Genomic DNA, 23,422 nt, shown 5'->3' with positions numbered 1-23,422 from the left:
GGGGGCGCCGCTTGTCTTTATGTCTAATCTAACAACAGATTGAGTATAAAATGAAAGTGGGTCCAATTCTGTTTCTTCATATCTATCCAAACTAGTATTCTGAGAAACTTAAAAGAGTTTCACAAAAGAAGCATATAAGAGGAAGAAGCTCAAGTTTTTACAAGCAGAGGAAGAAGATGGAAGTTCAAGTAGATGAAGAGCCGGTGGAAAAGTCTAGGGTTGTGAAGGTTGATTCTTTGGAGGCTTGGGACTTGTCTGTAACTGAAGCCACTAACCAAGGCAGCCCTGTAAGTGATCTCAACCTTCTCAGATTCCTCTATCAAATTGTTCAATCTCTGGTGTGGATTGGAATTGAAGAGAAATGAAAATTATAGGTATTGATGTTGGCTTTTTTGGAGCTTTTTGGTCTTTTGGTCGGTTGTTTTTGTAGATTGTTGTGCATTTTACTGCTTCCTGGTGTATGCCCTCTGTGGCTATGAACCCGTTCTTTGAAGAACTGGCCTCAAGCTATCCAGATGTTCAGTTTCTCACTGTTGATGTTGATGAAGTTCAGGTAATAAGCCTCACTTCTTGTAAAGCTTTGTTCTTGGTTTAGATCAGATTAAGAAAAAAGTTGTCTTGCTCTCTCCAAAGTGAAAGTCTATTCTATCCGGAGTCAAGATCATAATTGTGAGCATCCAATAAAAAGAGAAGGGTAATAGCGATCATGACTGCCACTCACCTCAAACCTCTTTTAGGGTGTTTACTGTTTAGTGAAAACTTGAAGACTGGGCTTGTTGTAGAGGGACCAGAAACTCGTTTTCTGGCCAATTTCCTTTTAGATATTTGTTTATGATGGAGAAATTGATATTTATAGCTTGATAATTGTGATCATAAGGAGATACCAAATCTCTTTTGGGGTCTCTCTAGTCGTGGTGTTCACTGTCAACACAATTCAATGCTGCGCTTTTCTGTAATTACAGTCATCTGATAACTATAGAGAGGGACTGAAAACTCATATACCTGTAAAGGTTAATTTCGAATCTGTGTATGTAGCTCACTATCTCTCTTTTGTTTTCTTAGGAGGTGGCGACTCGGCTTGACATAAAGGCTATGCCGACTTTTTTGGTGATGAAGGAAGGTGCACAGGTTGACAAGGTTGTGGGTGCCAATCCTGAAGAGATAAGGAAAAGGATTGATGGTTCCGTTCAGTCCATACGTATATCTCTTGCATAGCACTAGTATACTGGGGGATATTATACATCTGCAACTTGTGAAATAAGTGGTTGACAAGGTTTGTACATAGATAATGGACATGGATGATAAGTTTATCTTGGTTGCTGTAAAATTTGGTGCTTCGGACATTTTTTTTGTATCCATTTCTTCTGTGTGTGAGGTCATCCTGCTCTTAAATTTCATCTTAAGCTTCAAAAGTTGTAATTGGTTCTGTACATTCAGTGAGATGTTAAGAGTTGGCTGATTTGATTTTCAATGTGTGCTTGATGATTCCTATTTAGAGTAGAAAAGGTTTCTCAGATAAACATGGTGGAATGTTGCTTGTGATCTTCAATGATTGCTTAAGATGAAAATTGCTGCCCAGAAAAGTTGTACTATACTAGTCTGCAAAGACCACTTTGACCCCAAATTATAATGGCTACAGTTAAGAGAACCAGTCCATCAATTTTCACTGATTCCCACTTTAATCCACTAATTCTTTTGTTTAGCTCTCCGAAGTCCAAACTCATTTAGGGTTTCATTTGATGCATTTCATGTTAAATCATTCATAAAATAGAATCGCTCCAAATTTTCATCGAATTGCATAAATCTCAAAGTGCTCGTGCAATATTCTCCTGTGCAATATTCTCCTTAAAGAGGAAATTTTGAGCGAACAGTTTTGTCACTTGACACGTCTCTTCTACTAATTACAGTTTAAAAATATAAATAACTAAATCTAGAACACCTCTTATTTTTCATGAGAAAGTTCAATAATGTCTTTATTTCATTTAACAATACATACAAGGAGAGATATGAATGAATTTTTCTAGTTCTTCAACCATCGCACTTAATACGGCCTCGTCACCAAATATCAACGTGATCAAAATCGTGAAGCTTATTAGTCCTTATTCAACCGCCCCACTAAAAATAGCCTATACTCAAACAAATATCCACCTAGTCAAAATTGTGAAGCTCACCATTGCCACGTACCCCAAAAGTGAAAAACCATCACAAAATTCCACAAAACCATCACACCAAATCACACCCTTTTCAACACCCAGGTACCAAGCAACCAAAACGAAACCCCTCTTCTACCTCAAGAAGCAAACTGCAATTTCCTCAAAAAACCAAAATCCCAAAGGACTTGTAACAAACAAAATGATTGACCAAAAAACAAAGGACCAAACTATCAAAAAGACGAATTTGGACCCCATGGCACGTGAACCTGTACCCGTCTCGTGTGGGCAAAATCGTAAAAAGTGACACCCCACCCCGCGCGGTCCTCGTTCATTTGCTTTTTTCCCCATAAAACAAATCGAATTTGGAGAAAATGTGGGAATGTCAAAAATCCGAGCCACCCAAATTTATCTAATCAACAAACCCAACATTGCAAAAAAAATCCCCCATTTTCGCGAATCCCAACAAACCCCAACCCACCACGGCGGCTCTGAGAGTCCCCGCCGGAAACTCAGCTTTTCCGGCCGCCGGTGAACCATGGCTGCTCCTGCTTCTTCTTCTTCGCCGCCGCAGAATTGGGTCTTCGATTATGATCTGATTGGGAACATCTCTGTTCCCGGTGGTGACTTGCCTTCCCTTGACCCGCCCGGTTTCTCTTGGGGCTCCGATTCGTTTCCCGCTCCGACAGCCCCAAGGTATCCCCTTTGGAATCAAAGACGTTTACTTTGCTGTTGAATTTGAATTGGGTTTGATTCGAAGTGGCAATTTTTTGAATCTTTTTAATCATCATCAGCTGTGAATATATTAATGAAATTAAGAGGTTGAATTTTATTGTTAAATATTGGTGGATTTTATGGTTGTTAGCTAGTTTAATACAGCTAAGTTTTATTAGTATAATTTGATTATAAAATCATGAAAATGTTGGTGGCTATGGGAATCTAAGCTATTGTATTGTAATGTGCTTATTGTGTTTATGAGTGATTGTTGTGAATTTTTCACTATTTATGTTCTGGGTTAGATGAAGTTTTGTCCTGGAGGATTTGGGAGGCTGGCTAGTTATTTTCTACTTGGTTTTATCGTTAGCTTGATTAAAGTCCATGTGGTGTTTATGTATAAAGGCAGTTCATTTCTGTTTTGCGCATTTTCAAATCGGTGTATAATGCCTGTGTTAAGCAGTTCGTTATGTTAATCTGTCAATGGCATCGAGGAAGGTTTGGTAAAGTGGAATCTTTAGGAGGAGTATGTATGAAGATGTTGATAGAAGTAGACTAGCCAACTTAAATGCAGTTTTCTTTTCTTTTGAGTATGATTATTAAAGAATGGGTTCTTCATTTTCTCTGAGGTTATATGTTAACAGCCTGTCTATATTGTGTTGACCAAGATAAACTAATCTTTGTTTCATGGAAGAACTCATTTTGTTTGATGTTATCATCTCAGCGTCGACTTTGATGGCTCATTTGGAAATTCCGAGATTATGAAGGAAACTGGGTCGAACAAACGGTACCTATCTATTGAGTCTTATTCTTCCTGACCTGTGATTCTGTGAAACAGAAATTGATGTATTACTATCCATGTACAGTTTATGCGTTTGTTTATTGATGTGAGAAAAAAAGTTGTATTCATCATGTCCTGTGTAGTTTTTCTATCCATCTCCTGTTTCTTCATGATGCAATCTTGCTTATCTGTACTGTTTCCATCACAGTGCCAGGTCCGGATCGTGCAATGTGTCTGGTTCTAAAGCCTGTAGAGAGAAAATGCGGAGGGACAGACTGAATGACAAGTAATGCTCCAGTTTCATCCTTAATGTTCATGCTCTCTCTCTCTCTCTTTCTCTCTCTCTCACATATTGATTTTTTGCTCAAGGTTCCTGGAATTGAGTACTATCCTTGAACCTGGAAGGCCACCTAAAACTGACAAAGCTGCTATATTGGTTGATGCTGTTCGAATGGTGAATCAGTTACGTGGGGAAGCCCAAAATCTGAAGGAGTCGAGTGAGAGTCTGCAGGAGAAGATAACTGAATTGAAGGTGTGCCTGAGTTTGTTCTTCATTTATATATGATAATAGCCTTTGAAAGCAAATGAACAATGCAGTTATGGTTGGATTTTTCTTCAGTGACACTATTTGAGCAGATATCCAAATTTCTGTTGGTTTTGCTGAGTGGATGTTCTTATTTTTTTATGTAATTTTGTATAGGCTGAGAAAAACGAACTTCGTGATGAGAAGCAGAGGCTAAAAGCAGAGAAAGAGAACCTTGAGCGGCAAATTAAAGCCTTAGGTACACAACCAGGCTTCTTGCCTCACCCTGCTGCGATTCCAGCTCCATTTTCTGCCCCCGGCCAAGTTGTTGGCGGTAAACTGATGCCGTTCATGGGATATCCTGGAGTTTCTGGATACCCTGGAGTTTCTATGTGGCAGTTCATGCCACAGGCTGCAGTTGATACATCACAAGATCATGTTCTCCGTCCCCCAGTTGCCTGAGATGGTAGCTTTCATTTAACATTTGTCCGGTTGAAAAAATGGTTCACTTTTTTTTTTTTTTCCCTAGCTGTTGAAGGTTTTACATAAGATTTGATTTAGTGGATGACAAGGGAAGTGGAAACTTGAATGCATTGCTTTGGATAAGTTGTACTTCTCATCGATCAATTTCATTAATATAATTGTCAATTTTGACCTGTTAACTGTTCCTGAGCATAGGTTTCTGTTCTTTAGATAACAAGATTTGAATCATCTCTTTCAGAAGCTATTATGTATCGGTAGAACTATACTAGTTTGCAATCACTATCCATAATGTACTGAAAACTATATCGTTATGATACAAGATTGTGGTTCTTGATGAACAAGATGCTGGTAGATTAGTACTACAGGTAGTTAAGGGAAGCTTACAGGCTTGGAGATCGAGTTGTAAATTGGACCTACTTAAAAGTAGCAACTAGAAAAATAGTTTTGCGATTTTCCTTTTGTTAGGGGCTATTAACATTTAACATGGTAGTTTGAAGCCCATGTATCTTCCAGATTTATAGTCACTCCATACATGAAGGGCCCCAAAGCTAGTCATCAAAACTGTACTTAAAGCCATCACTATGCTAACTGAGAATACAATGAGAGAAGCCCTTCCATAAACTTTGATTGCTCTCTGCAGCACTACCAGTCCAAGAAGTGATGCAACAAAACAAGTGACGGCGAAGATGAGCGCGGTGTCTGCGTGCTCCATGCCCAACAATAAGTACTGAAATGCGGACATGGAAGATGAGAAGAACACCATGAAAGAACAAGTCGCAGCCGTTACCTCAGGCGCTATCCCAACCTGAAGAAGAAGAGGGCTTATAAGCATTCCACCTCCAATCCCAAAGACACCCCCTAAAATCCCTGCTAATAGTGCCATTAGTGGGAAAACTAGCTTGTTTGATGGTCCAACTTTGTTCAGATCCTCAATATCCTACACAAAGTAACAAGAAAATATAAAAAGAATTAGTTGATTAATGAAAGTCAAGGTTGAAAAGAAAAAAAAAAAAATACCAAACTTTTAACACCTTTTGGGTGTTTAAAGTATGATGTTGAAGATTCTCTTTTCTGCACAGAATCCAGACTGTATAAACTATGGCAAGAGGAATTTGGGAAGCTGAGAGAACCCAATATCCCACTCCACAAGGCTCTATTGGTATAATGCCCTGCAAGGATTGAAGAGTCACATATATAAAATACACTGAATATGTGTCCCCAACTAGAATTTCTAATGCTTCAATTTTGATTTCTTTTCAGTGACAGCCTTACAGCTGTGTTTCCGGTTTTAAATGGGGTATCTATTAGTTCCTTGTCCACATTAATTGTCAATTGATTTTGAGTTGGATGCTCACACTATCTAGGCGGAACTCTCTATGCACCATTATACTCGAAACATTCATATCAGAGACCATGTAACATGTGAATCCCAACCAGAAAAACTGGGTGTGCTAGCAGCCTTTTTACCTGTCCATATCGATTGCCACGAAGAAGGTAGACTAGGCAGAAAGAGCACCAGACCAGAATTAATACCCCCATTTTCATCCATGGAAATCTTAGCATGCAGTTTTCTTCTGTTCTTACTCCTAAAAGCGGTTCTGTAACCCCTCTGTTCCCTTCTGTTTCATCGCCTGCCCCGTCTTTCGTCAACCCATTTTCCAGTCTGTCACAACCATTCCTCATCTTCATCACTTCTGATTCCATTTTCCAGTACACCAGCCCATTTCTACAGCTCATTGAGGTAGTCCAAACAAGGAAAAGCGCAAAGAGTACAGTGATCAGCCACTCTGGGAATACAAGGTTGCAAATCACTCCTAGACTCACTCCTAGTAACATACATGGTTCTGATAGAAGTGCTATGTCATAGTCAATCAGAGACTTGCCACCAAATTTGGTGCTACCTTTGATGCACAAGTTGTACATGACATTCGCGACCGAGCCTCCGGTGACCATGAAAGCTGAGAGACTAGAGGCTATTCTGAGATCAAGACCTGCCACTAGGGTCAGTATTGGTATGAACAACCCACCACCACCAATCCCACCAGCACTGGATATAGAGGCAGCTATGAAGCACAAGATTCCTGCCACCACAAGTGGGGTAGACAACTCGAGCTGGGTTTCATGGGGTTTTCTATAGAGGCTGAACCATTCATAGGTGTTGTTGAACATGTTGTCAATTCTAAAGACATCTGAGATGGGTTGAGTTTGTTTTGCTTGGGAAGGATTGGAAGTGATGAGGATGGAAAGCGATAGAGTTAACAATGCAACCTTACGGTTCTTCATTTGTTTGAGATATATTTTGATGGTGCTTTATTAATGAGTAGTCTTATATAGGCAATGATGGAAATGTTCTGTGGAATTTGTGCGGACGAGGACAGAAATCTGGCAACATTTAAAAAGAACAATGTTATTAATAATAAAAAGAGATTTTTCTAGAATTGATGTTGCCGTTCTGGCTAATTAAAATCAGATTGGCATACTTGATCTCATTTATCAAGCTCATTAACCATTAGTATTATGAATCTATACATGGGTATTATAGCATAATTTTCAAACCTAGCTAATTTCCAATATGACAATCTATTTATCTACTCCTTTATATTGTTAACCATAAGAGAGAAAGGCTTGGGAATTATGATAGAATTAGGACAAAGCTTATGCATTTTGTTTAGTGTTGCTACTACAATTATTACAAAATATCAAGGATCTCCTCACCTTGTTTTGAAAGGAACTTGCAACTCATCTTTAAATGTAAACAACAGAAATAAAGGGGCTTGCAACTTTTACCTCACCACTAGGAGAAACTTTTATGTTTTGGCCAATCCCTGCAAGAAACTATATAGTGGGTAACGGACCACTATAAGGTGAGTCACACATTCCATCACTACCTCCCCATCTTCCTCTCTATAAGTTAGCAGTTTGATTATCACAGTTATCATTCCAATTTCATTTTATATGTGAATTTAGTGTAGACTATCAAGAAATAATTGGATTGGTTAATTTCTTTTAGTGGAGAAATTAATCTTGAAAAGTGACCTAAATGATGAAATGTATGATTCCATGATTCAAATATATAGAATTATAGGTTGTCGGAATGAGGATGAGAGCACATTTTCATTTTCAGTTACATATTATCCAAGTTTGAAGCTTATCCAGGCCTTGATGATACAAAATTACAAACAAGGAAAGAGTATACGTGCTTCCAATTTTCTGAGTTAAGCTATAGCAAAGAACATGGCATAACAGGTGAGTACCTCCAACGGTTGCAGCATCTTCACGTGTTTCTTGCAGCTAGAAAGCTAGCTTGTTTCTCTACCTCCAACAGCTACATGCACCACAATGTGAGCCTATGCAACTCGATCTGGAAATTACTGGCTTCTTGTGGGTTTTTGTCTTTTGAATGACCTGTATCGTTGGTCATATATGTGTGATTAATTCCAAATTCAAACAGAGAATCCAACGAACGTATTCTCCACTCTTGCATTTTGAGAGATTGAAATTTGGTTGGAACATCAATGGAAGTTTAACAAGTACCGACTAATGAAGATCTGTTTAAGAGACAAGTCGATCTGTTTAGGAATTTTTGTTGTTCTTCAGGGGATGGTATTTTTTTTTTGACAAGTAGTTCATGTTTTGTTAGGGTTTCCGATCTTGATGTCTTGTATTTTTTTTTTTTTTATCCATTCAATTATAATACAACTTTTCCTCCACAAATTTGGAGAGACAAATCTTTATAAAACCACTTTATTCACATATAAATACAAGGAGGAGCTAATTTCAAGCTACAACGTTGTATGGAATTCCAAATTGCATTTGCCAGTGCTTTTAACCTAGCAATGATCGATCTGATGCATTGCCTACTTTTTCTCTTGTGAATTCGAAGATTGTAACCAACTAATTTACTAATTTTGTTGTTTTAGTTTGACATTGCGTACTATTCGTCTTTCTAGCCTTGGAGGGGTCATCATCACCATCAATCATCTCATTATCTTCTTCACTTCTCAACTTTTACCAAAACTTAAATTATAAGCTAAAAGCTAGCTAGCTACTGAATCTAATGGCCGCTTGGCACCCCTCTGGGGTCTGAACTTATACGGGCATCTCTAACTCTTTTGTTAAAAATTATAGTCATTTTAAAATCTAACACTCCTAGTGTTATTACTATTTATTCAGATTTTGCATCTCCAAATTCTCTTTAGTCAAAAGTCATAGTAATTTCAGAATTTTAATCATTTTAGACAATTATTTAACTACAATATAAATTTTATATATCATACTTAATTACTTTATAAAATATTTCGTCATTAACTAATTTTTTATAATTTTTTCGAATTTTTTCATTTAAAATTATATTATTTTATTATTAACCGTTAAATTTAATCTATCGTATTTTTTTTACTGTTATATTATAAATTAAAAGATTATAAATTTACTTTTTTTTTTTTTGGTGCCAATTAATCTGAGCTTTCCATTTTTAATCGAATTAATTAAGAGTGAATCACGGCCGCCCATTTCATAACAGTTGGAAGCCCACAACGGCCTCTGGAGCAGGCGGGCCCCAGTGTCAACGCGCGTGCCAAGTGCGTTTCTCCTTTAGCCCCCATTATTTTGTTGTTTTGCGCGAGTCTCTCTCTCTCTCCTACTCTCCCTCTGGCGCGTAAAGGCTTGCTGCTGCAGATTTGGAAAGTGGAAGGTGGGGCCCACTTTGGCTTTCTACCACCGTTTCTTAGTCATTTTTACTCGACTTTTGACTAATAAGCCATTTTAACTCCACTTTAGTTAGTTTGGGTTAGAGATGATGAAATTGGGCCACTCTAGCTATTTTCACCTGTTGGTTTACCTACTATTCACTACTTTTTAATGTATATTTTCATTTTCTGAGTCACGAAATACACTGTGTTCGTGACCTAAGGCACAAAATAAACTGTGCAGGTCACCATGGTGACCCAGAACACTGTATAGGGTGACCCAAGACACGAAATACACTGTGCTCGTGACTCAGATGGTGAAATAACACATAAAACAGTGAATAATAGATAACCTGGTGACTCACCGGGTGAACTTGCTTTAAGATCATTGTTTTCACATCTCCAGTGATTAGGACTGTTCCAAACTCCGGATGGCATGGCATTCATATAAAAGATAAAAGCGCGCGGCCGCACAGCTTTAACAACAACTAATGAAAACAGTCCTTATTATATTATATATAATATATGTGTCGATTGTAATTCCCTTTAATTAGTTGTTTTGTTGGTGGTGTTAACAGGTTCTTACGTACTGCTAATCACACCTGTGGAATATAGTTGTTTCTATATGTTTGGACGTACTATTAAGGCTGCTGCTTAGGGTCGAGGGTGCCTTCTATGATCTGTTTAGGGTTCGGCAGACCACTCCCAGTGGTGGGATATTACACATGGGGATTATCCACATTCATCAGATACCTTTCTAAAGCGCAGGGATAATAATTAATAACAAACGTGGAGCTTGAGGATGGGCAAAACAAAAGGCCAGTAGTGGAAGATATTTCTGGGCTTCAAATCTTCTCTACTCAATCCTCTGTCTCCTTCCCTGTTACCTAATCAATATTTGACACGTGGTCTGCCAGCTAAGACAACTAACAGCAATCTAACTTCGTTTAGTTCGGAAAAAAAAAAAATTTATGAAAGACGGACTGCATCTCTCATCTTCTCCTCCGTCCCATCCCATCTCTCTCTCTCTCTCTCTCTCTCTCTCTCTCTCTCTCTCTCAGATTCATATGGAACTCTTTCTACCTGTATACAACACCAAAGAACAAACCATGTGAATCCCTGACCTCTAAAGTAATTATGCTTAACATCTGCTACACATCTGCTCAGGGATGAAAATCATGGCAGATCTAGACAAGCTGTTATTTCAATTTCTAAGATTTCTTTGCCTCTCATGGCTGGGTTCTTTGAACTTCGCTACAAAGACTACATAAATTCTTTCGACTTCGTCAACATGAACCCAGAATCCAAACAAGAACTCAGATTTTATACAACTCCATTAGCAAAATCAAATCAAAGCGACCAAAAGATGTAAAAGTAGAGCGACCCACTTCTAGAACAATCGCAAGGAAGAGAACCCAGATGAAGATTCAATCCCTTCTGATGCCAAAATTGAATTTGAACCACAATCAAAATCTCCAACTTAAGAAGCAAATCAGATTTGCCCATCCAAAAAGAGATCAGAAAAGTGACGGTGGCCGAATTAAATCGAACGCAAAAAAAAAACGGCCTAATTTTCTTTTCTAGTAAGTAATGCTGTGTGAATTCGACTTCGAGAGAGAAGTCTCGAGTTGGAATTGCATTCTGCATTTTTCATTTTGGTATAATTAGATTTTTTTTTTGTGTGTAAGTTTTTGTTGTTCTGTTTAGAGTTAACAGAGTTAGATGGTGTTAAGTGAGTTAGAATGAAATGACATATGTTAACATGTTTAATGGAGGGACAGAAAAGGAGACAGAAACATGGAGACAGAGGATTTGAAGCCATATTATATTCTGCTAGATTGAGTTGATTAATTAACACGATCTATGCTTGATGTCACGGTTGATACCACTGTCGAATCGAATGGTACGTACCCATCTGTTCGACATCTTCTGCTTTTGTACTACTTGATCGAAATCAAAACGAACAAAGTTCAAGAAATAATGTAATTAGGTCGATCGTGCAACTTTTTAATTTGCAGAACCAGATCATGAATCCATTATTTTGATCTTGATTCTTGACCAGTACTAGTGGTTTAATTTGTATCGCCTGACTATATAAATAAATTTCAAGCTAGTACCCCTGAAGATCAAAATCAAATGTGAGCTAGTGCGCTCATGAACTGAGACAAAGACCTAATTATCATGCACGCGTAAACTGAGGGGTAAGTCTCTGGTTGGCTCCTAATTTACCCAATCGATGGCTACTTATATGTCCAAACAGTCCTTTCTAATCTTCATCAATAATGAAACTAATTGTCTCCATCCTAATTAAGGCGCCCCATTCATAATTTATCCTCTTTTTCTTTTCTTTTTAAACTGTATGAGATCGAGTGCCTACAAGTTTGTGATCATTGTGGATTTGTGGGAGATAATGATGAATTATATACAAGCAAGCTGAGTGTTTTTAAAGTTATTTAATTGTTGCAGAACGAATTTTGTGACACCTGCAGCAGGAACATGATAAGTATTGTCTCATCTGAGGACAAAATGTTTTGGATAACTGAGCAATCCAAGCAAATTAGGTAGGAGCAACAAATTCTTTTTCTTTCTTTTGGATCAATAATTAATCAAACAAGTACCTGAAAGATAAGGTTGATATATGAATGTACTTGCATATATTATTCTCAATTAAACCAAAATTAAAGAGATCGAAAACTAGTTAATTGAAGAACATGCTTGCTAATCAATAACAGTTGGATTGCATATATATATGTGAGGTACGCTGTTTGTTCCGCTTCGTGACCAAACCTAGCCTCGATCTCATTCTCTTAATTCATATGAGAATCAAGAATAAACTTTGAATTAACTAACTTCGGGAAGCTTTGTATTCTCACAAGCCAGTACCTCAGCTCTGAGTGGTGGTTCATTAAAGAGGCGAGAGCAGAATAAGTGCAATTGTATCGATCACGTATATGCAGATGCAGATGCTAAACGTCCGTTTAAATAAGCTCGATTGGTTTCAGAATCTCGGGTTGTTGTTCTAGTTGCTATAAACAATTACAGATGAAAAGCAACTTATATTTAATCAGCTCATATATGAAGTTATATATATATATATGTGAAAAGCACAAGACACAGATTTTCGATACTCACCGCCGCCAAACTGGAACATAGTCTTTATGGTGGTTTACCTTACTGCAAAAACATATTCTAGTGCTTGAGCTTAATTATTTTCTTTTCATCTTCTTCTTTTTAGGATAAAGCTATGGTTTATGCACTTTATATACGGTACGCACTGATACTTCAACTATAAGAAGTAATCATTACATGTGTAAATAATGTGGGAATCGCGTCGGTATTCTCAAGCTCAATGATATCGAATTTGGTCTACAACATGACTTTTGGAAGGCAATATATATATACATGCAGCAACAATGTGACTGAAATGACAAACTACAGGGGTAAAACTTTCCAAGATGATATGATTAACCGAACTGTAGCTCAAATTGCAGAAAGTGCTTGTCCAGATGGAGAGTCTAGCTTGAAAGATGTACAGCTCAACAGTTCACTTGTGTGCATGCCCGTACCTCCCACTTTAGCCATAATATGGTGCTCTGTTTTTATCCTTGCAGTCCATGATCCTAAATGACTACCATGCATTACTAATTCCTTAAACAACCAAGTTTCATCTCTTCGCAGAATATGAAGTTCGAACTTAACTGAAGGAAGTAGTATAGTAATTCTTGGTTTTCTCTGAACCATGCCAGTATGTATTTCAAGGCTTTCAACTGAGTTCCAAAACAATGTATTAAGCAATAGAGTGAAGGTACTAAGATCTAAGAACCAATAGTACCCACTACCGCACAAGTGTAAAGGATCATTTAAAGATCACTGAAACGTGACACTTTTATTGGGGTCACAGTAACACAGTTATTTTATCAAACAGCTAGCAGACAAACTTTTCATTTGCATTTGTCATAAGTGAAGGATAATGGAAAACCTTTGACCAAAAAAAAAAGAAGATAATGGAAGACCAATACTCATTCATTTAGCCTTCAAATATTGAGAATGAGAATGCGTGATGTATGCATCTTTATTGATGTCCGAGCAGAGCTCCTGACAAGCCACAAGCCAAGATGCAGTTTATTTTTCTAGGCCTGAGTTAGAGAAGACATTCACATGTTTGCTAGCTTCTTCATTGAAGTCGCTTATTTCAAATTCTTAACCAAGACATTGTCAATGAGGTCGAAAAAAAAATTATGAGAGTGCTGCCGTAGTGGAAAAAGTGGCTAATCTGGCAAGAGTTGTAAGTTCTAGGTTGAAAGGGGAATAAAGGCCTACCGTGAAAGAGGTAGCCATGAAGCTAGAGCGATTGAGAACTGTGACTGGGCGGTCCTTGCAGCTCGGGTCATCATCAGCTTCGAATGTTTACATTGACAAGGCAACATGTGATTTTAGCTCCAGTACTATTACTGGCACAATTGCTACTAATGGATTGGAATTGCAATTGTTATTGGCATGTGAGGATGGCGATGATCGAATGACTTGTTGCACAATGATTCTTGCAATTTCTGGATGGCAATGTGTGTGCTCTGTTTTCTTCCTTCTTTTTATTAGTGGATCGATATGAGGGTTGTAAATGATTTTAGTTTTATCATGATCAAATATGTGATGTTTAATCAACTATTTGTCTATTTATAATCTGATATTAAGCATCAATGTTTGCGCCAAATGTATTATGATCATTATGCAGTAAAATTATGAATGCTTAACACGAAAAACTATCAATGATTTACACTAATACTGATCAAGGTTTACATTGAAGGTACAAATAATTTGCACTAGAATCACACTTCACATAAATGTGCCAATTAGTTTTAGTGGAAGTACCAAAGTTTAACATTATGGCACTAACAATTCCTCTAATCTCCAAGTTCATTTTCTTCAAAAGAGATATCGATGGTGATTGTAATCAATCTTGCAAGGGAGACGGATCTCCAGATGGGAGGTTATAAGAATTAAGGGAGACAGATTTCTGGATTTCTTCCAACCCAAGGAAAGGAAGATTTTGGATCAGATTAGACTTTCGTTTGAGATTGTGATTGACTGTAATTGTGTCAAGGTTGAAAAATGGATCGGGACCCTGATCATTTCCTTGTTCATTATCATTATTTGAATTTTACCCTTTAAGCCTAAGTATCTCATAAAATCTTGAATTAATTATGAAAGAATCGTATCTCTAATTAAGAAAAATTCTGAATCTTATCAAATACTCTTTTCGAAATTAAATGTTCCTTTTCGTACTGGTGAAGGATAGCTGTAGTTTTATTTCATTTCGTTTGGGGACGTACCATTAACCTTGGGATATGGTTTTTATCTGACAGCCAGAAAATCGTGTAAGATAATGTTAATGTTGTTCAATTTTCTTAGAGAGCAAATCTTAGATGGCGCTTGCTTAATTGGTTTCCTTATACAGTAAGTTTCTCTTGTGCTTTTCTGAGTACTATATAAAGCTATATGTTAGATAGGATCTGTTCATCTACATTTTCATTGTTTCAAAACTGCAATCCTAGCTCAGAGCTCGATTCATGGCTTCACTAGACCAGACCCATGGTGATGTTGACTTCACAAAAGAACTAGTCCGGGCATTGCTGAATGAGAAGCTTGGTGATGAGGTTTATCTCTTATGTACAACTTACTGTTTGTTCACTTGAGTTGTTTATCTTAAATGTAGGTTGTCTTTAACATCTTCTTGTTGGTTATATATATGCAGGGGAACGGCAAAGAACTAGCTGAGCATATTAACGACCTTAAGGATTGCATGATGAAATGGTATGAGAAGAGTGAGAAAGCCCATCTTCTTGAGGAGAAAAGACTTCAGACTTTAATTGATTCGGCTGTAAAGAAGTGCACTGATATTGGTAAGTTGACTGTTGGTACCCTAATTCCTGAAACCATCTGTTGGTAACCTTATAAAGCATTAGCTACAGCCTACATGAAATGGCTTTTGTTCAAACTACGGATTATGATGTAAATCATTTGATATTTATTTACTTAATCAAGAAAGGAGTTTTTTATAAGTATTCAATAACCGTTGTAATTTCTTAAGATGCGGAGAGGAAAAAGAAGGTAGATGAGCTCAATGCCATGCATTCGAACTTGAGACGAAGTATAGCTGCTTTAGAAGAGGAATTTGCAAAGGAAGAATCAGAGAAGATGGTAAGAGTAGCATTATATTCTAATTGTTCTATTAAAGTGTCTCTTCCTTTTATTTTTGCCCTCAAATTATTTCCTTTCGACTTGAAAGGATGCAATTATTAGTCTTAGAAGAGAAAGGGAAGCGAGGGAGGCTGCTGAGACGTTGCAAACTTCTCGCCTACTGATGCTTCAACAGCTGGAGGAAGAGAAATTAGCTGCTGAGCAGAGGGTAATACAAGTAGTATACAATTATAAACTCTGCAGATTATTACTATTTTCTCTAAAAGAAACTCCCTTCTGATTTATCAACTTTTGCATTATGCATAACTTTTGCATTATGCATACCTCTGAAGTTGTTACCATCTGCAGGTTTCAGAACTTGAGGATGAATTTAATCGCAAGTTAGAGTACAACAAGAGTCTAGAAGAGTACAAAAGCCAACTGGAAGCTGATTTTAGTACACTGAATGAGGCTCGCAAACGAACAGAAATGGAGAGATTGAGTAGCCAAATCCAGGGGAAACTGAATATCGTTGAGAAGCTGATGAAATTAATTAAAGGGGACGCTTGACCCAGGTCGCCTAGCCAAATCAAGAAAGAAAGCCCATAGCTACAAATTAAGTGCAAACCATTTCAAATACCGACCACACATCGTGCACTTTCATTGAAACCTAGCATCAAGAAAATGTGTTTGTACTCCTTTATGATTGTTACGTAGTTGGATTTCAATAATAATAGGCTACTACCACCCTACAATCTATTTTGTTCACCTTACAAAATAAACATCACTCAAATATTTCAATTTTAACCTTCCAATAAAGAAATTTAAAATAAATAAAAAAAGAATGACAAATTGCAACAACCACTCGCACCCTTGCTACGAGCCTACGACTGGCACCTCTGCCAAGCTCCTTCAATCCTCTACAAGAAGCCAATTAATACCTCCCAATTGAACTCCTCGTCACTGATCAAAGTTAAAGAGAGTGCATAGATAAGAGAACACTAGGTAGTGAGATTTTGAGAAAACCATGGCATCAGAACAAGAGAGGAGGGATCCCCAGAAATGGGCAGAGCTGTGATGTTCATTGGTGATATGGGTCCATGGTGTTTCATAATAGAGGAGTGCTGGGCTCATACTTACCTGAGTGTGTATTAGCCATACTCACTAGAGAGGATTGTATGCACCGACAGTATAAATGCACTGACAGTTATTTTAATCTCTAAAAAAACAACAGCCACTCCCCATATTCACTCCTCAACTTGCCTAGTGCATGGAGAAAGGCTCATAAAAAATATAATTTTTCAATTTCCATTTTTTACCCCTCTTTAATTTTTTTCTAAGTTTTTTAAATTCAATTTCCTTGAATTTATCCAAACTCTTTATCTTCTCTCACACCCCAGCCCCGACATCTCTAGGGTCCTCGCCGCTGCAGCCGCCTTCCACCCCAACCGTCCCCTCGCAGCCTCCGCCTAAAACGCCGTAGGCGCCTACCGCAACCAAGAGTCCTCCGCCGCGAAATTGCTTACGACCACCCTGTCGACGTCATCACTGAGATTGGATACTGAGGTTGAAGTCGGACTTGCTATTGATGAGCCTGCTATTCTGTGCCTCCATCGCCGTCTCCTAGCCCTAAAGTTATAAGATTTGGTTGAATTTTCAGAATTTTTGATATGGGATTGCGTTTCTCTGGTTTTTGAAAACAATCCCTGTGATTTTAATTTGGGCCAGCTGCTCTAATAGCTGATCTATGAAAGCCCGACCCCACTGAGGACTCTGTCCTGGTGTGGGGAAGTAGCCGGAGCTCCGACCCCGACAGCGTCTACACAAAAATTGGAAAAAGAAAAAAAAAAGGGATAAATGCAGGGAAGAGAAACAAAGAGAAAACCCATTTGGGTCCTTCAACAGAGAAAACTAAGTGTTCGACACCCAGAAAAGAATGTTGAGTTTCTGAAATAGAGGTTTGGTTAGAGAGAGAGAGAGAGAGAGAGTATACCCCTACATTGATGATGATGATGATGATGAGAAGTAAGAGAGAAAACCAAATTTGATTTTGGAGTCTACAAGTCCGTCAATGGCGTAATGGGTCATGCTGTGATTAGACGTTGCAGAGACTGGGTGAGACGACGGAGGAGAGTGAGAGAGGGAGAGAGAGTGTGTTTTTAATTTTATTTTTAATTTTAATTTAAAGAGGGGTAAAGAATGGAAATAGAAAGACCATATTTTCTGTGAGCCTGTCCATACACATGGCAACTTGAGAGTGAGTGTGGCTGATACACACTCCCAACACTTCCCTAGTTCCGTTCATCATACAATGCATCATGAGTGATTCACTACACCTAACCACCAAATGTGCCGCACGCTATTGGCTAGTCTCTAACTCTCTATCCCTTTCTTCCTGTCCTTTTTTTTTTTTTTTTCCCCTCTGTCTCTCTCTCTCTTCTCTTGCTCCATCAATCTAATAGTATGTTTACTTACTTAGAATGGAAAATAATCATGAATTGAAGACAAGTGGAATGGGAGAAGAAAGGAATCGGTATTGATTCTGGAGGAATGATTCCTAAACCCATCTCCCCCCTTCGTAATCGAATTCCTGAGTATTCAGGAATCGATTCCTGATAAATAGGTGGGACCTACACCAATTCCGATTCCTTCATGTGTTAGTAAACACATGAATTCTTTTACCTGGAATCATTCTGATTCCTTTATGTGTTAGTAAACACAAGGGTGTTTTTACTCCGTAATCATTCCATTACATTCAATTCTATTCCAAGTAAGTAAACGTGCCATTAAGTGGAGTTCTTTGCTAGCTATCAGATAAAATTAAAGAGAGATTTATTTAGAAGAAGGCGAGGCAGCGCTGCGGTTTGATTCGACAATGGTGTGGTATGGTTGGTTTCTTTGCAATTGTAGACGAGGACACTGCAGTTTTTATTTTGTTTTCTATTTTAATCTAACACACAAGGGTAATATTAGAAATTTTGGTGGCAAAAGTTAGATGTAGGGTGAATAAAAAAATTATAGGGTGGAAAGAGCCATACTCTGAAATTTATTCTCGTTTTTTCTTGAACTTGAACAATTTTTTGGCTTTCTATAATTAAAAAAGACCGCTCGGCCTCTTATTATCTTGCAATATGGATACTATTTCTAAATGCCCCCATTGGCCATTGCTCTTTTCCAAAGAGTCTTCAAAATTTCTATTTTCTTTTTAGAGCATCACAATATGATCCAGTTATCGTTATATAAAAATAAAAAAATTAGAAAATGTTTTAGAGAAACGGGAATTGAGAGAAAATTACTGTGTATTCTCATTGATAATAGGGGCCTCTTAATTAGAGGATTACAATGCATAGTATCCGAATCATACAAGAAAAGGTAATCATACATTGAATAGGAATATCTAGATCCTTCTAATTAAACATTATTACCACTAGGTCAAGTAACCTAGGGTTTGAGCTAGACACACAAATAAGGATTTACTTGAACACTTCCCCTTGTGTCGCCCAAATGCAGTGCTTCTCTCGTTGCCTTGCTAAAAAGCTTGCCGAGTAACAAAAACTCAGTGGGACAAAAATAACCCCGGTCGAAGGGGAAAAAGATCACAACACACCCTTCACATTTCGAGACCATACATGTAAACACCTCCCCCTGATATCTGCATCTCCCCCTGATGACTACGATCGTTGGAGTTCGGATAACTTCCGCAAACGATGCTACCAACATGTTTCTCGAAAGTGGAATTTAGGCAATGCTTAGTGAGCAAGTCTGTCATACTGTCCTCAGATTGAACCTAGTTCACTTTAATCTTGAGGATAGTCTGTTGTTGCTGATTATGCTTGGTGTTGTCGCTTTTGATGTAGCCTTGCTTCATTTGTTTAAAACGAAAAGCATTATCCTAAATGCTCGTAGGCTCATTTGTGGTAGACTTCAAACCACAATTGTTTGAACATACGTAATTATGGATCCAATCCAAAAACATTCACGAACTATTTCGTGAAGAGCAATAATCTCTGCATGGTTCGAAGATATAGCGACTAAGGTCTGTTCTGTAGACCTCCAAGATATCACGGTCTTTTCCCATGGTGAACACTTAACTAGTTTAGGAATGACCTTTGTATGGGTCAGAGCGATACCTAATATCAGTAAAACCTTCCAAAACACATGTCATTTTGAGATGGGATATTGGACACAGGCCAGTGTTGGCGGCGATCCTGGTGTGTGATGAGTCTGAATCCATCATCTCTCTATAGGGATAGAACAAGCTCATATCAATCGTACATCTCAAGTACCGAAAGATATCTTTTACACAAATCCAATGGCTTCCGATTGGCGCAGAGCTATATCTATCTAACAAGTTCATGGAAAATGAGATGTCTGGTCTTGTGCATTGAGCTACGTACAATAATGCGCCGATTGTACTTAACTAGGACATTTCTGCCCCTAGCGCATCTTCGTCATCATCATTTGAACAAAGAGGATCATTTTTAGGATCAAGACTACAGACGATCATGGGGGTGCTTGAAGGCTTGACCTTGTCAAAATGCCTAAGCATCTATCAACACGATGCTCAAGTTCCAAACTGAGATATAATCGTGTTCTCTCAAAATCCTTCATCTCAAACTCGGATTTCAAGTGTTCAGCGGTTTTCCCTTAACGCTTTAAGGGCTTTCAATGAAGATCATGTCCAACATGAACTGCGATAAAATCCAAAACTTGTTATTGAAACGCATGGGTATATCCCTTCCCAATCAAGTAGTCACTTTAGTGAGCGTTTCAACCTCTTGTAAACGCGCTCTGTGGTCTAGAGCCACTTGACTTGGGTAAATGAAGTTCACCATGAACCTTCATATATGTTTAGTATCTAGATCCCCATAGAGATACGTAGTGACCACATTTGTAAGCTGCATAATCAGTTATTCGGAATCTACCAAACTGACAGGGTAGTGGAGTGCAATGATATCCATTACGAGAGAATATGTCTCATCGTAGTCGATTCCAAGACGTTTTGTGAGAAGCCTTGCGCCATAAGGCGAGATTGCCATATCTTTTTCTCACCACGCTTTCTAACGAAGACCCATTAGTCAATAGGTTTTATGTTAGGAGGTGTTGACATCACTGGCTCAAAAACCTTCCTCTTCGTTAGAGAATCCAACTTAACCTAGATCGCATCTTTCCATTTAGGCTAAATTTCTCTACGTTGGCATTCATTCATCAACGGACCGTGGTTCGATATCACCTGACTCAACAAACTCATGTGCAACGAAATTAGCAAATACATCATCAATTATGATGGAGTTTCTATCCCACATCTCATGTATACTAGTGTAATTTTCATAGAGCTCTATATTCTCAAGATTAGGTTATGAAGTTGAGGCGTCCCCCAACTGTAACCTTCACTACAAGAAAAATGACTTTTTGCAAGGAATTTTTTCCTTGTAAAAAACTGGAAATTCCTTGCATTAACCCAAATGTAAGGAATATTCCTTGCATTTAGGTCCTTGCAAAGAGGCCCTTGCAAAAGAGCAAATACAACAACTTGAAAATTCCTTGCATTTGAGTTCACAAATGCAAGGAAATGTTCATCTCAAATGCAAGGAATTAAACACCTGGGGTTAACTATGGTTAACTGATATACAAGGAGAATTCCTTGCATATCATTCCTTGCATTTTAGTATTAAAAATTAAAAAAAAATAAAACTGAATAATAGAAATATACCCCAAATGTCATTCCAGACTCTTTTCTTTTATTCCTTGAATCAAAAACAATTAGTTCATTCGTACATCAAAAATTGAGGCTACACTAATCTATAACAAGATTAACAAAATCAAGATATAGCACATAGGTCCGAGTGATTCTTGATTTCAGTGCCCTGGAAGTCTCCCTGCAATGAGTGACCACCTGCAGATGCCAGCAGTCTATTAGCACTAATCACAAATTCAATTCATAAAGAAGAGTGCCTTTGAAATAACTACATATCCCTTTTTTAAGTAAGCAAAGCCTTAGACGTTTATACTCTAACTTCCAGAGTCTTAAGACTGAAGTTGCTATATGTATTACATTAGTCATGATTTATGTATTACACATTTTACCATGTACAATGAGATGCTGGAAGTACAATACACATACTCGCTGCACACAGTTTCTCTCACGTTATGCAAACACATAGGCATCCAAAATATTTCTTTTTCTGATACAAACTATTAAAGAAGTACCAGAGCAAAACAATAACCAAAGAGTATGCAAGCTAGTTTTGCATATGCCATGGTAATTTGTAACCTTGATAATTACAACTCTGGCATTCAAAACATGATCATTCTAGCTGCAAATAGGTTTTGGGAATGAGGTAATAATGCCTATACAAGCTATGACGCATATTATCAGACTCTAGACTAAATAATCAAGGCATTCAATCCAGCATAGCTCTATGAGAGGCATACCTCAAGTGGGTCAGTCTCTCCTTCCAACTCAACCATCACAGGAGTATTCATACTGCTCATCAAAACATTAAAATTTTTAATGGGTAACCAACATTTTCACTCAGAAAAAAAAAATTTATATATATATATATATAAACAAAACCTACAGTTTGAAAATAGCTAATCTGCACAGCACGAGTAGCCAAGATTCTAGCACTTTCATACTTCGTCATATACCATGATGTCTTATGCTAGCCTGTAATGAAAAAAGCACAAGGATGAAAATGCTTAATTCCCAATTTATACCGTTAGAGAGATTCAATAGGACACAAAACCAAGCTGTTTACAAAAAAGAGAGAAGAAGACATACCGTTTGCAGGCATGCAAACTTTCTTCTTTTTCCTTTTCTTTCCTGAAATATACAAACAAAAAACCATTAAATAACCACAACAGCTCTCTATTTGAAAAACAATATACATCCATCCAACTCCTATAAGTCAAGCACACAGAACAGACAGGGAATTGGATACACACAAATAACACCCGACATATACATTACCTGCCTCCACAGAGGCCAGCCTCTGCTGCACTTCTTCATCAACCAGAGGAGCACTCCCTTGGGATGCAGGTTCCTTTACACTCATTGACTCATGCAGCGTTATCATTACTACTGTTACCAGACTCCAAGATTCGATTGATGGTATCCCTGAGAGTCTTATTTGGCAGTAGATCATCTGCAAGTGTATTTGTAGCCCCACAGACACACACTGACTTTGAGGTAATGTAATTCCTAATACCTGATTATAAATGTGAGCTAGAGTAAATCCAAATGAAACTGATATGATAAATAAAGAAGCAAAAAACAATTAGATGCTTTAAATGCTAGAATGAGCCAGATGAGGGTAACGACAAATATTTTTTTTGTGAGAAAAGTTGAAGTTCTTCCATCAAAAAGGGAAAACCTAACCTCAAGCGAGGCAATGAAAGTTGCAATATAACTTACACTTATCACAAAAGCTCTTAAAGCAACACTTGCTCGTTAAAACAGCATCTTTCATCACTTCCTTGCACAAGGGGCAGTGTAGCTCAGGTGGTAAATCACCAACAGAACGCGTAGACGGTAAACCTTCGATCTCTTTCTCAAAAGCAGCCCTGTGATCATATATCAATTATTATAGTAAGTTTTCATACTAGCAACTGATTACACAAGCAGTCAAGCATAAAAAGTATGAACTCTAGACCACAAAATAAGCTTACTCATTCGGCCTCAATACAGCTACTGCACCACTCGGCAGTGCATATGAGCCATCTGGGGTTGCTATCAACATGGACTTGGGAATGCCAGTGGGTGGCTTCACTCTTTTGATGTCATAGTTTGGATCACCATTTGTAGGGCAGTGCTAAATGTAATGACCTGAATACAAAAGTGCCAAATATAAGCACCGTCCTGAAATAACCATTGATCAACAAAACAAGCTATTCTCTTTAAAAA

At 37.9% G+C, this 23,422-nt stretch overlaps 5 protein-coding genes across 6 annotated transcripts; 3 read left to right on the top strand and 2 right to left on the bottom strand.

The window, feature by feature from the left end:
* The first annotated feature begins 176 nt into the window (after nucleotides 1–176).
* On the top strand, nucleotides 177–1,471 carry LOC112168340 (thioredoxin-like protein CXXS1). Its single transcript, XM_024305466.2, has 3 exons — nucleotides 177–287; nucleotides 431–553; nucleotides 1,063–1,471. The coding sequence occupies exons 1-3, from the start codon at nucleotides 177–179 to the stop codon at nucleotides 1,213–1,215; spliced, it is 387 nt and encodes a 128-aa protein (XP_024161234.1). The 3' UTR covers nucleotides 1,216–1,471.
* A 1,045-nt stretch (nucleotides 1,472–2,516) lies between these two features.
* Nucleotides 2,517–4,830, top strand: LOC112165560 (transcription factor ILR3). Of its 2 annotated transcripts, XM_024302116.2 has the most exons (5): nucleotides 2,518–2,846; nucleotides 3,589–3,651; nucleotides 3,854–3,931; nucleotides 4,015–4,177; nucleotides 4,346–4,830. In XM_024302116.2, exons 1-5 carry the CDS (start codon nucleotides 2,689–2,691, stop codon nucleotides 4,628–4,630), a joined length of 747 nt encoding a protein of 248 aa, XP_024157884.1. In that variant the 5' UTR covers nucleotides 2,518–2,688; the 3' UTR covers nucleotides 4,631–4,830. The 2 variants fall into 2 exon arrangements, with proteins under 2 accessions (XP_040362863.1, XP_024157884.1); XM_040506929.1 differs by lacking the exon at nucleotides 3,589–3,651 and having other exon boundaries at nucleotides 2,517–2,846.
* Nucleotides 4,831–5,120: 290 nt separating this feature from the next.
* Nucleotides 5,121–8,310, bottom strand: LOC112166588 (sulfite exporter TauE/SafE family protein 2). The gene is made up of 4 exons (XM_024303468.2): nucleotides 7,906–8,310; nucleotides 6,119–7,033; nucleotides 5,683–5,820; nucleotides 5,121–5,588 (listed from the first exon to the last, which is right to left on the bottom strand). The coding sequence occupies exons 2-4, from the start codon at nucleotides 6,932–6,934 to the stop codon at nucleotides 5,130–5,132; spliced, it is 1,413 nt and encodes a 470-aa protein (XP_024159236.2). The 5' UTR covers nucleotides 6,935–7,033; nucleotides 7,906–8,310; the 3' UTR covers nucleotides 5,121–5,129.
* A 6,596-nt stretch (nucleotides 8,311–14,906) lies between these two features.
* On the top strand, nucleotides 14,907–16,086 carry LOC112202024 (kinesin-like protein KIN-14D). Its single transcript, XM_024342929.1, has 5 exons — nucleotides 14,907–14,993; nucleotides 15,092–15,239; nucleotides 15,428–15,537; nucleotides 15,626–15,745; nucleotides 15,886–16,086. The coding sequence occupies exons 1-5, from the start codon at nucleotides 14,907–14,909 to the stop codon at nucleotides 16,084–16,086; spliced, it is 666 nt and encodes a 221-aa protein (XP_024198697.1).
* Nucleotides 16,087–22,563: 6,477 nt separating this feature from the next.
* LOC112166893 (E3 ubiquitin ligase PQT3-like) lies at nucleotides 22,564–23,327 on the bottom strand. Its single transcript, XM_040519731.1, has 3 exons — nucleotides 23,188–23,327; nucleotides 22,934–23,082; nucleotides 22,564–22,727 (listed from the first exon to the last, which is right to left on the bottom strand). Exons 1-3 carry the CDS (start codon nucleotides 23,256–23,258, stop codon nucleotides 22,579–22,581), a joined length of 369 nt encoding a protein of 122 aa, XP_040375665.1. The 5' UTR covers nucleotides 23,259–23,327; the 3' UTR covers nucleotides 22,564–22,578.
* Nucleotides 23,328–23,422: the final 95 nt, after the last annotated feature.

The sequence above is a fragment of the Rosa chinensis genome, chromosome 5, assembly GCF_002994745.2.
Source record: "Rosa chinensis cultivar Old Blush chromosome 5, RchiOBHm-V2, whole genome shotgun sequence".
Lineage (NCBI taxonomy): Eukaryota > Viridiplantae > Streptophyta > Magnoliopsida > Rosales > Rosaceae > Rosa > Rosa chinensis.
This window is presented reverse-complemented; position numbering and strand designations above follow the sequence as displayed.